General features: G+C 38.2%; 1 protein-coding gene across 1 annotated transcript in view; it reads left to right on the forward strand.

Moving 5' to 3' along the window:
- Nucleotides 1-35: 35 nt before the first annotated feature.
- The window catches only part of KDM3A (lysine (K)-specific demethylase 3A), a 31,351-nt gene continuing 16,549 nt past the window's right edge, over nucleotides 36-14,837 (forward strand). The window contains exons 1-10 of the mRNA XM_009695957.1: nucleotides 36-228; nucleotides 2,892-3,047; nucleotides 5,253-5,363; nucleotides 6,982-7,084; nucleotides 7,961-8,085; nucleotides 8,590-8,662; nucleotides 8,747-8,835; nucleotides 11,030-11,181; nucleotides 12,251-12,822; nucleotides 14,083-14,284. Of these exons, the coding sequence (XP_009694259.1) occupies nucleotides 58-228; nucleotides 2,892-3,047; nucleotides 5,253-5,363; nucleotides 6,982-7,084; nucleotides 7,961-8,085; nucleotides 8,590-8,662; nucleotides 8,747-8,835; nucleotides 11,030-11,181; nucleotides 12,251-12,822; nucleotides 14,083-14,284 (1,754 nt within the window). The 5' untranslated portion in view covers nucleotides 36-57. The remainder of the gene's footprint in view (nucleotides 229-2,891; nucleotides 3,048-5,252; nucleotides 5,364-6,981; nucleotides 7,085-7,960; nucleotides 8,086-8,589; nucleotides 8,663-8,746; nucleotides 8,836-11,029; nucleotides 11,182-12,250; nucleotides 12,823-14,082; nucleotides 14,285-14,837) is intronic.

Raw genomic sequence — 14,837 nt, forward strand, 5'->3', positions numbered from 1 at the left:
TTTTTGTTCTCCTCTTTTCCGTCGATTTCCTCCCTGGAGGCCTCCCGATGAGTTAAAATGGTGCTGAGGCTCGAGGGGAGCTGGTCGCTGCTCGTAGGGAAGAGGTTCCTCAGCTTGTCGGAGGAAGACGACAGGTCGTGGGACACCAGTCGCATCTCGGAATGGCCCTGGAAGTCGGGCAGGATCCGAGCGGTTTCACACACGGACATATCCAAACAAGACCTGAAGGTAACGGGAAACGTTGAAAGAGACCTCCCAAAACAGCAGTGTTTACCCTGTGACCTGGAAACTTTGTGTGCGTGTATGCGTCCGGGTGTGTGTATACGTATATATGTATATACACGCTGTTGTTGGGGAAGAGGGGTCTTCTTGGTCAACTTGTCTGCTTAACGTGCTTGAAAACATGTGAACCTTTGGCTGAAGCCTCCAATGTGCTTGTACTAATGCTGGAAGTTACCTCAAACTAATTATAAATGTGCTTTCTTCTACCACGTCTTGGAAACAGGGTTTTTATTGCAGCTGTTGTGTCTAGGTTTTATTTCTGTGTATTTCCTAAAGGTAATTTAAGATCTTGTCAGTTGTGAACGATTTTTTTTTCCCTCCAGACGTGAAACTGAAACACTCCTATGTTGTTGGGATTGATGGCTTTTCTTTCTTGCCCTTTGGAGTAGCTGGTAATGAACAAATACTTGTACTGTCTTGAAAGAGGTACCAAATTCACCTATGGTGTTGGAGGTGTCTTGGACTCTTCTTGCATGGTGACCACTTCTTAATAATGATTACCAACGGGGTTTTTGAACGTGCAATCAATTATTACAAGCTTAGTGGAATTGCTTAACTATGTATTTTGGGTGGAAGTCAAGTGACTTTCACAGTTTGTGAAGTTCTTAAGGGGCACTCTGGCAACTGTAATCAGTAAAACTATTCAACCATGTCTGGGCCATTACTATAGTATACAAAGTACTCGATAAGGACAAAACTCCATTATAGTAACAGTATCTTGTTACATGGTCCCCTTATTTGTTTCTACAAGGAACTTTGGTGGCAGGCTGTTCTATGACAGCAAGAACAGTACCATCTTTCAATTAAAACTGTTTCCTTGCCTTTTTTTTTTTTAAATGGGAAGAACTTTGTGACCTCTGATTAACTGAAGAAGCACCTGCTCCTTGTCAAGCAAAAAGAAATCGTATGTGTTTCTGACTCTTTTTTGGAAAGTGTAAACTTTGTTCCGAAGAGTTCCGAGTTGTTAGAGGCTGAGCTTCTTGTTGTGTATCTGCGGCAGGGGTGGAGCTTTCTCCATCTTTGGCCGGCGGGGCTGTGCCCATGCCGTACTTGGAGTGAGGAGGAGGATGTTGCTGCTGCAGAAAGCTCTACTTAAGGACCTTCTCTGGGACTGAAAAGGAGAAGGAGCAGGTGCTGTTGGGGACTTTACTGGGAGCGTTGTGACTGGTTACGGTTCTGCCAGAAGCGATTGACTTAATGCGTTCTCCAGTAAAAGTGTTAAAGAAGTTGCAAAGTAGACAATCAAGGCATAGAGAGCTTTTGTACCAAAACATGCCATCTTCTTTCCTCTCTTGCAGCTCTGTGGAAGAGTAATGTGTAGTTAGACCCAAAATAGTAATGAATTGGAGAGGGGGGAAAAGTCTCTAAAGGAGCAGAAATATCTAATCTTTCAAATTTTACTTTTTGTATAGCATCAGGAACAAGCTACAGAATAGAAGGAGTGTCAACTACTTTTGAAAGTATTTTCTCAACTGTATTTTCCTGTTTGTGCAGTGTTGATACTATAGACAAAACAAGCCATTCTGGTTCTGGTACTTGTGTTATATGCTTATCTCTTTCATTGTTTCTGTGAACTTCAAAATGACTAAATTCATTTCTGCACCCATTAGTTTTACAGCTCCTGTCTGTGGTAATGCTGTTTTGTGTGCATGCTTTTACTTGCCTTTCCCCTTAGAGAGAAGCTAAACTCAAGGGAATGTTTCTAAGATTCACTCAGCTGAGACTTCGCTGCTGTTAGTTAAATGTATTTAGACTGGATTGTTATATTTTATGGGAAGAGGGAGTGATTGTTCTGACAGTAATGTTTGCTACCAAGACATTCCAATTCCTGTGTTCAGGCAAAATTGTATACGTGGTGTTTCCCAGTCCTTTGCTGATCTCCCCATGTTGCCTATGAAAGAAGGGTAATGCCATCCCAAAGAAATTGGTCAAGCCACCATGTTTTTGGCATGAAGTGACAACTGCCTTCCTCTTGAAAAGTTTGTATAGGTGCCTCAGAGATTCAGAAAGATAAATACTAGTTAAAAGCAGGCAGCAAATGACCTTCTTTGCATTATGTAATTTGATTACCTTTACTGGCTTACTGTCATTTGTGCTGTCAAGAAATTAACCAAAGTTATTCTTTGGGACTCTTATTCTTAAAATATTTCTGGAAGAATAGTTTGTTTATTCAAGTACTCTAGATAGTTTGTGGAAAATGCATGTGCTGCTACTGTATACAGTCCTTTAGAGATCTAGCAGTGTTTGTGTGTGTTTTTCCCTGATGGTAAACACTGGTGGCAGAATTAACACATTTAACTGTCCTTGAGCAGCAGAGGACTTTTTGAGATGGGAAAATCGTAGAGTTAAATAGGAATATTAATGTTTTATGTGACAGTAATGATGACAAACCAGTTAACATTGACTACCACTTATAAAATACTAGGTCAGCCTGGGATGCTTTAGTGATTGCTTGATTGTGTGACAGAAAGGCAATAATCATGTTTGCTTTATAAATACTTTTAATGATTGGGGGGAGGGGGAAATTGGTGTTTGTTTATCCTTTTCTATGTTGTATGTGTCTGAATTTTATGGTTAGTCACTCCTTCACTTTTGCTTGCTTCCTGTAGATTTGTGTAGAATTTGATGATGAGTCATGGGAAAAAAGAAGATGGATAGAAGTCTACAACCATAAAATGAAAGCATTCCTGGTGGAGCAAAAGCTGGTACTGGCTGAAAGAAAATCTCAAGCCAATTCTATGTCTCCTGTCCAGTGGCCTGCAATGGCAAGTATATGCTTGGCCTAACTCACTTTGGTTCTGCAGTTCCATCTGCTAAAGACAGCGTTGTTACAAGTGTGAATTTCTCAAGTACAGCTTCACTCATGTACTCTTACCTGTCATCTGAAGGGATGCTAAATCTCTCTATACAGCTAGAGCTAGGCAGAGCTTTTAAGCGTTCGAAGTTGGTATGTTGTGCCTGCAGATACAGGAATGTATTTTTATGACTTTGCTTCCCTTCCAAACCACTGTTCTGTACAATGTTAATTCCTTCTCCCTCTACTCTCGTGTTTCTTCCTTCTTTCATGAAATTGCAGTTAAGAATAGAGAGAAAAAGGGTAGATAGTAGGTTTCTAAGGCTAGCCTGTATTTTTGTCTTAAATTCTTGATTTACTCTGCCTCAAGTACCATTACTTCTTCAGTGATTCTTGATCTGAGACAAAAATAATTTGAATGACTCTTAAGTAATGGCTGGATGGCACAGATGATTTGTGAGATTTGGATTTTGTGCATATAAAAACATGAGCTACACTGTACGAGCCAGAGAACTAAGCTTCCTGTAACTGCCATGCATGGCTGGCTAGGCAAATTAACCAGCAGAGGTGAATAGTGAACATTTCTTAATGTATTCAGCCAATATAATTTTACTTTGGATATTACACTTAAAAGTAGTTCTGAAATAAATGAAGATATAAACTTGCTGAACATCAATTATGCTGAAGTTGTAGTCCATGTTTTAATACTCTTAACTTTGCAAGGTATAAAGTATACAGTGTAATTCATATTGCTGCATTCTAGCTGTACTTTTTTCTTAAGCAAAGCTAATCTAAGCAGATATTTATTGGAAGTAGGGCCAAATAGAAAGGGAGAGGAAGTGGAAAGATGAATCCTGAATTTTATTTCCTGACCTGTGCATTAATATCTGCAGTTCTGCTAGTGGATTTTGCTGATACAATGTTCTGAAAACCTGCTTATTTAAGCTTTGCTGTTATCCCTTTCCAAGTATCTGAACAGTTCTTACACAATACTTGTCTTCAATTTATGCATAAGGCTTTCCTCATGATGTGTTTGGCGTGTCAGTTCATGCAGTGTACATGTTCCAAAGCTCATTTAGCAGAGGAATGATGTAGGGTAAAATAAAGTACAATACTGAAGCTTGCCTAGGCTAAAAAGACTTTTTCTCCCTTTACCACCACACAAGGCAGGAAAGAAGGGGTCACAAAAGAGGTGTGTAGATTAATTTATTTAAATTTTGATTGCAACTTATTGGTTCAAGTATATGGAAGAGTGTGTTCCTGACAAGTGGAATAGCTTTGCAGAAGTCTTGTAATGCCCAGTCACTCCTGAAGAGACTCTTGTTCCTCTTATGGTGATGCTGCCCCTTTGCCAGTTCTGTCCTAACTGAACCTAAAACAAGAAAGGGGAAGAAAGTCTTTGTTTGCTTGATCAATCCTGCAGAAACCCGAACACATACTCTATCAGAATGTTTTTCTTTTTTCTTTTAAAAGGAGCACAAATGTACCTTTCACGTAGGGGAGGAATTATTCTTGCCATTTCTGATGTTCCAGGCTTCTGATGCCTACCCGCTCAGAGTTGTTACTTCAGGACTAGACAAAATTTAACCCTGAACATATATTAGGAAGAGTTCAGAAGGTTTTAAAGGAAACTTTTGTTTCTTGCCTGTTCTTAAAGGCTTCGGTGTGTCTGAACATAACTTCGTCATTGTACTGCAGTGGTATAACAACTATGAGGCTATCCAAGTCACCGTACATGCCTACACTAAGGCTTCAGGATATTATCAATGTTGCATGAGCTTTGAGAAGTTTAATGTAAGCCGTGCAGCAGGCCTTCGTTGATTTGCCAGTTATTCCCCCAATCTACCATAAGAAGGGTTTTTCATTAACATACCCGCAATTAGAACTCTTAGTACATTCTTGGTGTTGAGAAGAATGGTTAATTGTTGTTAATGACAACCACCTGAACTGAATTCCTAGCTCATTCTAGTAAATGAAATTAATTTTAAGTGTAGTCCAGTAACTCCTTTATTAGGCATGTGTTAGAAGTTTTGTTAGAGACTTGCTTTGTTTCAAGAGTGTCATGTAGACATGGTATCTTAACAGATGCAAAACTAAAATAACTTTTTAAGATGCAAATGAGGAATTATGAGATCTTCTTACTGTGTTTCTAAGAAAATGTTTATCACTCTTCTAGACTTACAAATCCTTAGTGGACAAAGCTGGTTTGGGATCAATGGTTTCAGTACGCTATCTTGGAGAAGAGAGATGTGTTTTTCTTTCTGAAGACCTTTTGACACCCATTCAGGTAACCTTGTATGGCATTATAAAGATGAAGATAAATCTTTTATCTTGGTATTTAAGATATGTCAAGTTAATATATTCCGAATGCAAAGTTTAGATGGGTAAAAACTTGGAGTAGGTGTTTATTGCCATAACTCATAAATATCAGTACGGAATGTAATGTATCTGTTGATTAAAAACCTTCTGAAGCTGATCCAGGACATGGTCATGTAAGAGAGCTGGATGAGGGAGTGTGCTAGGACAGTTATTCAGCTCAGGTGACAGCAATTGCATCATGTTGATCATGGGGATAAGCTGGAACAGTTTCCCTTTGTTCTTGTGAAGATGACTGTCCGTATTATGAAGGGAGTTGCAGGGATATGTGGAATAAATCTTGCTATTCAATAGAAACACATCGCTTTAATCCTAAACAAATGAGGAATTGGGCACGATGTAAACAAGGTGGTTGAGTTATAGTCCCTTTACTGAGCACCAGGAGGGAAGCTTGTTAGTGAAAATTAGGTAGAGATGGGTTGAAACAATTGCCCCATATGACTGGACTGGTCAGGCATTTTCAAGAATGGTGTCTGCTAATGATAAAGGATTTAACCTTTTCAGGAAAGTACTCTCAAGACCTGTAAACAGTCTGAATAAAATTAGTAAAAGATGTCCTATGTCATGACTGCTAGTAGTGCCATCATTAGTGTTCTATTTTGACTTGTTAACAATCAGAAAATAGACAACTGCTCTTGAGAAACTAACAAAAGAATCACTTAAGGCTAAACTTGACTTGTAGATTATTGTCTTGCCTGTGTTGGCTCAACAACAGAGTAGAGATTTCTTTATGTAGAAGCCTTATCTCAATACTGCAATGGAGAAGATTGTTTTTCTGGCATCTTGAATAGCAGTTTCTTGACTACTAACTCTTCAGCCTTCTGCTTACGAATACCAGAGCAGTGCTTGGGACAAAAAGAAAAAAAACATAAAGCCTCGTGTTTATTAGCACTCTGAGCCATCGGTAAAAAACTTGCTCTGAACTTTCAGTTTCAGAATCAATTCTAAATGTTGTCAAGCAACTTGTTTTAGATAACAATAGAGGAAAAAAAATCCAAACTATAAATATATGATGCTGAGTAATTATGAATGATTTAGATGTAACTGACTTTTCATTCATATGAATGTTTGATAATGGTGTCTTGAGATGGACTGGATCCTGGCGTTATCATAAACAGAAACAAAACTTAAAAGATTTGCATTTACATCTGCTCAGGACTACTTACAAGTTGCTGCTTCTGAGAACTTTAAATCCTAAATTAAAAAATGGATGGTTCAATTAAATTTAGTGCTCATTAGTGATGTAGTAAAACAAAGCCAGATTGTTTTCAGAACAATATTAAAGTGGACCTGGAGAGCTCACTTCAGTCTGGCTTGCAGATGGTGAATCCAGATTAGTGGCAAGGAAATGATGTCTGCCTCAATAAATACAATATCCTAGGAGCTAAAGGAACACTGAGTAAGGAGAAACTTGTTGGATTTGTATGAATTGCTGCTGTCTTGTTTCTAAATATTACAGGGTTTTGTTAATCAAAAGAATTATCCTTAATACCAACTTCTGTTTTGTGTTTTTTTTTTTTCCTAAATAGGATGTGGACAATTCCAGGCTTCCTCTTAAGGATGATCAAAATGTTAATGAAGAAATTCAGGCTTTGGTTAAGAAACACCTAGATGAAACACGCTTGGTACAAGGTACAAGCATGCTCTGTAGCGGAAAACTCTGGCAATAAATACTTGAGTCAGAAGGGAAACTTTTGCAGTGATGGTGTAAATTACAGTAATCTGTTTTAGGGATAAAAGCTTTTTTAAAATACTGATTCCACTTTCTTTCGCTGCAGCGAATGCAATATGTGAAGGATTATAGAGATTTAAGTTTCAAGTATTTCCTTTGTAAGAGTGATTGCATCATTTAGGTACATATAAATGACCTGGCGCTTGTGAAAGAGATATCAAACTTGTAGCAATTCTCACTGAAGTTATTTGGAGGTGTTTATTGTTTCAAATAGCTTGACTTTTTTTTCAGTCTGCTGCTTGTTTCTAAAAACTTCCAAAGTTTTATATAGAGACTATTTTTTTAGTCAAGTTAAAATTGTTGGTTTTAGATCTGCCAGCTTCAAATTCTTAATTGCTGGGTTCATACAAGCGTATTTGTAGTCACGTGCTTGCATGTCCAAGCGATACATTACTTCTATGGAAAGAAAAATTTTGCGACTTAGAGTTGTCATTTCCAATACTGTAAAGAGAGGAAAAATTCACATCTAATCATTGAATCTTCATTTCCATGTCCACTGATCTGCCTTGCTGTCTGAAATCTGGAGGTCAACCTGGCCTCTGCTGCATGTCTTAACCTCCATAAAACTTCATTGAGCTGTTCCAGGAAGGTGTCTGGAACATAGTTTTATCATGTCTTTCCCTGCCCCCCCCACCTCAGCTATGTGGAGGTTCTCTCAAGGTTCTCGGTTTGTTTTGCTTCCTTGCATCTTGCATGCAGTACTGTGGGCAAATTTATCTTGATAACTGCAATGATCTTCATGCTCCCTTTTCTTGTATTTTTTTTCGATTTTTAAGGTGGAAAAAATATCATTGGTTCAAAAATTAGAATTTACAGCCTGGATCCATCTACTCAATGGTTCACAGCAGTTGTTGTCAATGGTAATCCAGCTACAAGAACTCTAGAAGTCAACTGTCAGGAGGTAAGAACCAGCTGCTGTGGGTTTACAAACAGAGATGGGGAATGGGTAAGAACTTGTATTTATATACCCACCAACACCATTTTTAATTCTGTCCTTACTGTAATAAGCTTTTAAAAAATGGGCATCAGTGTAGTGCAGAATAGTCTATTACCCCAAAGGGTTTCTGAATGCTGCTGGTAGAATTATCAAATAACAAATGGCCTTCTACACAAAATGAAGGAGACTTGGAATTCTTTTTTTATTTGAAGAGTGAGGCAAATGTATTATCCTGTTGTTTCTGCTTTCACTGCTGTGTAGACTGTGCTCTGAAGCCCAGTTTATATGTGTGTTTTCATGCAGAGGCACTGTTGCAACAATATATTGTTAAATTGAGCTTGATATTCAAAGAACCTAGAAGCTAAGTGTCTAAGCTTAGTCTATACCACAACATCTAAGGTAAATACATTCAAACAGTAACTTTCACCTCTCTAAATGGCTGCTTCTGTGTTTTTGTTACTTTCCAAGATTCCAGCTTTAAAAACTCTTGATCCAGAGTTAATCCATGTTGAAATCATATATGACAACAATGGAAAATGTGGTAAGACCTATTATTGTTTGTCTTTCAAACACTAGGTAGCATATTTGTGATAAATTGACCAATCTTGATCACCTTCTCTTCCAGATAAATCTAAAAGAATTGGGGGCATGAAAAGGAAGTCATCTGAGAATAGTGGAAGTGTTGATGCTAAACACACAAAATCTTCTCCTGAGGTAATATCTTACTATGTTGTATATGACTGTTACATAATGGTTATGTCATTTCTCAGAACAGTGTTAAATAAGGATTAGATAGGAAAGTGGAGTAGTAAATATAATCCCTGGGAGGGCGTTCTTTGAAACTTGTCTAGGCATGGGTGAAACATCTTGCCTTGTGATAATCGGAGGAAAAAATTATTGAGCCTTGAAGGTTGTGGTTTTTAACTGTGCTTTTTGCCCCCTCCTGCTTAGAAGTTAGCCTGCCTGGTCATGTATTCTGTAGTGGGAGAAAAAGCAAAGCAGTAATCGAGTTGCCTTTCGTGTTCATTCTTTAACTATTTTATACTTAAACCCAAAACCTTCAGCTGCACTTGCATGCTTTGAGATTCAAGGTACATAAGCAAGCAGTCTGGAAGAATGTTGTTTCAGTGCAAAAAGGGAACATGATTACTTTTCTAGTACTTCCATGTCTACATTTATTTCTTTTGTGAGTGGTGTGCCAAGTATCACTGAGATCTAAAAAAACTGTCTCGAAGGTCAAAAGATGATCTGGGTAACTTAAGGATAGGAGTGCAAATGAAAAATAATGGCTTGGTTAAAGAACAGTACTTCAAACTTGCTCTGTAACTTTGCCCCAGTGTTTCAGACCAAAAATTGCATTTTAGGCAGAAGTAGCCTTCTGGAAGCTCTAGAGTGGTGGTGAGGTGGGATGGTTGGGTTTTGTTTCTTTTTTTTTTCTTCATATTTTTGGCTTCTGTGCAGTTGGTTCTGTGCTGAGTCAACCATGTAGATCTGGCTAACAACTGGATATCATTATTAGAAATCTTTAACGGCTTCACAAAGATACAGCATGACGTAGCAAGTACAGGATAAGATTCCTCAATGAAAAGAGGGATCTATCTTGTATTTGCTGCTGAGGAAGATCATGCAGCAAATCAAGATGAAGTAGCTAGTGCATTGCAGTCATACTCTGCTTATGTTGTTTCTACAGCTTGTGCTTGAGTACCTTTAGCATCTTTCGGGTGCTCAGTCTGCCATTCTTTAGCTTTCTGCCTATTCAGCCATTGAGCAGCCTGCTTGATACACGCAAAGTTAGTCTTCATTTTCATATTCCAAATGTCCTGCAGAAGAGTTACCATGATCTGAATTCATAGCTTGTTTCACTATAGTGTGTCCTTACAGTAGTGGAGTTATTTACTTCTAATTTTCTAGTCTGCCTTCCTTTGAAGGACTGGATCCTTTATCACTTTTGTAGTCTTTGGGAAATGTCTTGCAACTATTTTCTCAATATAGTTACAAGTGAGTGTACTTTCTAATAAGGAAAAAAACCTCTTTGTTTCTCCAATTTTGATGGATGTGAATCTATGGGACTGATAGGCTGAAGCCATATTTTTTATTTTACTTCGTATGTGATAGTACTCTGATTTCTGATATAGAGTCAATTAATTCCAGTGTATTTTTGAGAGCTTGTCTGGATGTTGACAGCTGTGTTATATCAAAGCAGAAAAGGAATGTTTTGGAGTTGATGATAACAAGTCTGTAGTTTAATTTGCAGCAGTAAGTTGAGCATGTGGGAGTGGAATATGGATGTTAAAGCTGAGGAAGGACCCCCCCACAGAAAACTACTGTTTTTAAAGACACTTGCTAATTTGGTAGGCCTGTTGTATTCCTAAAAGAACTGTAAATTTGTGAGGCTGGTGATTCAATCAGCGTAGGATTTCTTTACTTAACACTTTCTAGAATCCCAGTACAAAGATTTTTCTCACTACGAGGAAGTTCACATCTAGATTTTTGGTAATATTGTCAGACTAACTTCATGGTTCTAATTTTCTCTAAATGAACTATGAAAGCTATTTCTGAATTCTAATTAGTGTAATTATTTTAGAAAGATTGTTGCACTGGCAGTTACAAAGAGCAAAGCTTTTTATTTTCCTTTCTACTTTCTTAATACACCTTCCTTCCCCCAAAAAAGTTTGTTGTTAATTGGGGGGGAAAATGAATTAACATTAACAGCGTTTCATGGAACCTATACGGTTTTAAAAGGACCACTGTAAGGTCTTTCCATCTTATGGACTGAGTGAGGAGTGGTCTTCAACAAGCTTTATTAAACATAGTGGAAAGGACATTAATTTTTCTTTTTAAGCTGAGCCCTGTAAGGTAGTATTTGTGTTATCCTGAATTTTCCTAACTGTTAAAATCTTCCTTACAGGTTTCTCCCAGTCAGGGACACGTGCAGTCAGTACCAACTGTGTTGGGTGAAGCATTGCTAGGATGTACTCCTGCTAATAAAGACCAAAGGCATCAAGGCCTGCCCCTGCCAGCTAACTCGCCACCCAATCTTGGTGCAGAAACTCCTCAGGGGTAAGGAATTGGTTTATCCTTATGCAGACTTTTTTTCCTCTCCAAAAATAACTCTAATTCTTAGCAAAATAAACTCAGAGATCACTTTAAAGAACTGTAGTAACTGGTCTTGTGTAATATTGGCGTAGAAAAGTGCTAGACTTAATTGCCCTGGATACATAATTTACTTGCTTATGCCATGTTTTTCTTTTTTGTCTGAGGTAGTTGCCCTTCAGTGTCACAAGCCAATGTTACTTCTGTTGTACTGATCTGTAAACTGGTGGGTTATGCATAGGTGTGGTGCCTACTTTTTGTCAAACGTATTCCTTCCCTGCCCCCAAGAAAAATAGAACACATTCAGGCAGGTGTCCTGGATGCTAGCTTCTTGCAGATCAAGTGCAGGTCCTCAATTATATTTCTCTTGAACACTAGTGGCTTGAAACTTCTTTGTTACTCCCAATTTTGTCCCAAAAATGAATGTAATACGTTCACACACACAAAATAGTGTGACAGGAAATCTCGTATTTTGTGTATTAGCTTTAAAAGAAGTGGTATAGGGTTTTTTCCATTTAGTTTTGTGTATGTATCTCAAGTTAAATGTGGAAAATACATATTTTTTTTTTTAATTGGAGGTTTTTGTGTGGGAGAGGTTTTATTGTCTCCAATATAGACTTGCAGTGCCAACCAGAAGTTCCTTGAGTATTAGAATCTTCTCACACAGACATGTGAGTGAAATGCATTTGATTATACAGCTGTTGCATGGAAAAAATGAGAAAGTAACTGTTTAATTGTGAGAGAAGGTAGTGGAGTAGCTGCAGTACCTAAATTTGTGTCTGCCTACATGTGCATAGAGCTTTACCATTCTGTCCAACTCTTAAAAAAATCAAAAAAACCTAAACAAACAAAAAAAACCCACCTCAAAAACACAAACCTATTTAACCTCACACCAAATTTAAAATCTTGGACCATCAGAATTCAAAGTACATAATTAAATTTCTTCTTTCAAGCTTTAAGTGTGACTAGATTGAGCAGCTGGTGCCCTGATTTGTTTGACATCTTTTTTGTCTAATTACTGCATGTTGTGTTTCAGCACATGTAGACGAAGCTTACCGGAAACTCATCCTTCTTGTCTTAATACTGGAATTAAACGGTTGAAGGAAGATCTGACGGCCTTTCCTAAAGTGGGCTTTATATCTAAAGAACAAACACAAAATCTTAATGATCAAAATGGTAAATATACCTCTTTGACAACGTCAAGATCTTCATCTTTGACTGATTCAGCTAATGAAAAAGGAACCAACCTGAAAAATACAAGTGAACCTCTTACGAAGCCCACAACAAACTTTCCAAAAGAATGCATTTCTGTAAAACAGTTGCAACATCTTAACTCTTCCACAGCAATACCCAGAGTCAATAGCACTGTTGAACTGCAGCGGACTTTAGATTGTAGACCTTCAACCTCAGATGCTCATCTTCTCTCTTTTACTGAGTCTGGAGTTAAATCGCAAAGCAATTGCAATAGCCAGAACAGCCACAAAGGAAACAAGATGGATGAACTTATAGACACAGAATTTTTTATTAGAAGAAATTCAAATGAGATTCTTTATGACAGAAATGAAAATGAAAGCTTTTGGACTGGAAGTGCCAAGGTCCAGGATAATAGTAAGTGTTTTTAAAACTTCCTGTCATTTGAAAGTCCTTGTAGTTGCCATGTAACTACATACGAGTAGGTCCTTTGTAACATATGCAAAATAGTCATTTAAATTGTGTGAGTGTGAATTTGAGTCATTTGTAGGTTCTTTTACAAGGGGAATGCAATAAACTTAAAAATGTCCTTCCCTGATGAAGGACAAGGACTAATTATTAATTTCTAGAAACAAGTTGTTACAAAATGTATGCAAGAACAGAATGGCAAAAGAGGTTGCAAAAACAATGTTCTGTTTGGAATGCAAATGCTGATGGCATAATGAGACTGCCTTTTTTAGCAACGGCCCTAAATTTTAGTAAGCATGGTGAGAGATGGAAGTTGTTCTCAACAAAGCTTTGTTCAAGAGAGGCTTTGATTTAACAACTGTTCTGAAAGCAAAACAAACAGAAAGCCCCAACCAAAAAAAAAAATAAAAAACCACCCAACCACAAAACAGCCCACCTTGTTTCTGTTTTCTGTGGCCCAGTTCCACTTGGTGAGCTCTTCAAGTTTACCCTATGGGACAGAATGGGAAAGGCTGTAGTTGTTTAAGGAGCTGGACTCTTGATGTTATGTATTGCACTGTGCATCAGGTGGTATAGCTGATCATCCAGCATTCTGGGAATCTCCCTAAACACCCACCTCTTCTTTCTTTCCAATCTCGTGTTGCTTGGTCTTGGATTACCATGTGCTATTCCATAATTAACATGGGTACACAGCCAGCGAAGCAGTCACTGTTGTGCCCTGCTAGTAGTTACCACCCACAGTGTGGGAGGAAGAGAGATGTTCAGCGTCTGTTACAGTAAGACGCCAAAAGCCATTGTGTCATGAGGGGTGAAAACAGGTCTGAGAAATGGCAAGGTTGTATTTCTGTCTTCATTACTTGTGAAGTGTGGTTGCTTCACACCCTCAGTGCTCAGGTACTCCAGCCCTGATGGCTGAAGAACTTTCATTAAAGGCAGATGCTCCTTCAAAATACTCCTCTGTGGAGGAGTGAAAGGAGCTGCTAAGCTTGGGTCTGCAGACTATGGATCCAGCAGAACTATAGCTTGAGAAAGTTTCTGCTGACCTGAAAAGAGATTTCTGCCAACTGTCAATATTTTAGCATAACTTTCTTTCAATGTAATGTGAAACTTACAGGAAAAGTTGACATGGATCTTTCACTAAAATACATTTGCTTGCACCATTGTATGAGAAACTGAAGCTTGTCTAATCTACACTACTCTTCCCTGCAGTAATTGTTCGCAAGTCAATTTTAGCAGATGCTTCTAAAGTGAAGAAGCTGCAGCAAAGTGGAGAAGCGTTTGTGCAGGATGGTTCCTGCAATAATATCGCACCTCACTTGCATAAATGTAGGGAATGCCGTTTGGACAGTTATCGGAAGAACAAAGAGCAAAGAGACTCCACTGTCTTTTGTCGATTCTTTCACTTTAGAAGGTAAGAACAGTTTTGTCTCTATGTAGACCTTGATATTCTTTAAATGTGAATAACGTGACCCATGTCAGATTTGGACATCTGACCTTTTTTCCTTTTCTGAAAGGAGGGGCTGTTGAGTGCTTGCTATTAGCTATAACATGGACTTCATCTTTCAGGACAGATGAAAAACCAGTTATTTCGTCAAAATGGTGTCATTTAGGTCTGTGGTTCAGAACTGCTAGATGTTAGTGTGCAGCTATTAAGCTATAAGGCTAATATACCTAACTAATGAGAGGTTGCCTGTGTTTTTTTTTTTCAGTCCTTAGAAATTTTATAACTACTGGAGTAGAAAATACTTTGGCAGGACTTTGAGCTCTTTATTTTGCTGTTCTGGGCTGAGTGCCAATGGGATAACATGAGTTTAGTTTGAGTGCTACAGCTCAGTAGTATCGGAGATACTAGTGAGAGGGTGGTTTCCTTGTGTGTCTCCCAAAGTTTAGCGGCCGGACACATGAAATGTTAGACATATATCTACACCTGCGGAAGAGTTGCGGTAAGTGACCAGGGGCTTTCA

This window comes from Cariama cristata, unplaced genomic scaffold (assembly GCF_000690535.1).
Source record: "Cariama cristata isolate BGI_N322 unplaced genomic scaffold, ASM69053v1 scaffold9352, whole genome shotgun sequence".
NCBI classification, from domain to species: domain Eukaryota; kingdom Metazoa; phylum Chordata; class Aves; order Cariamiformes; family Cariamidae; genus Cariama; species Cariama cristata.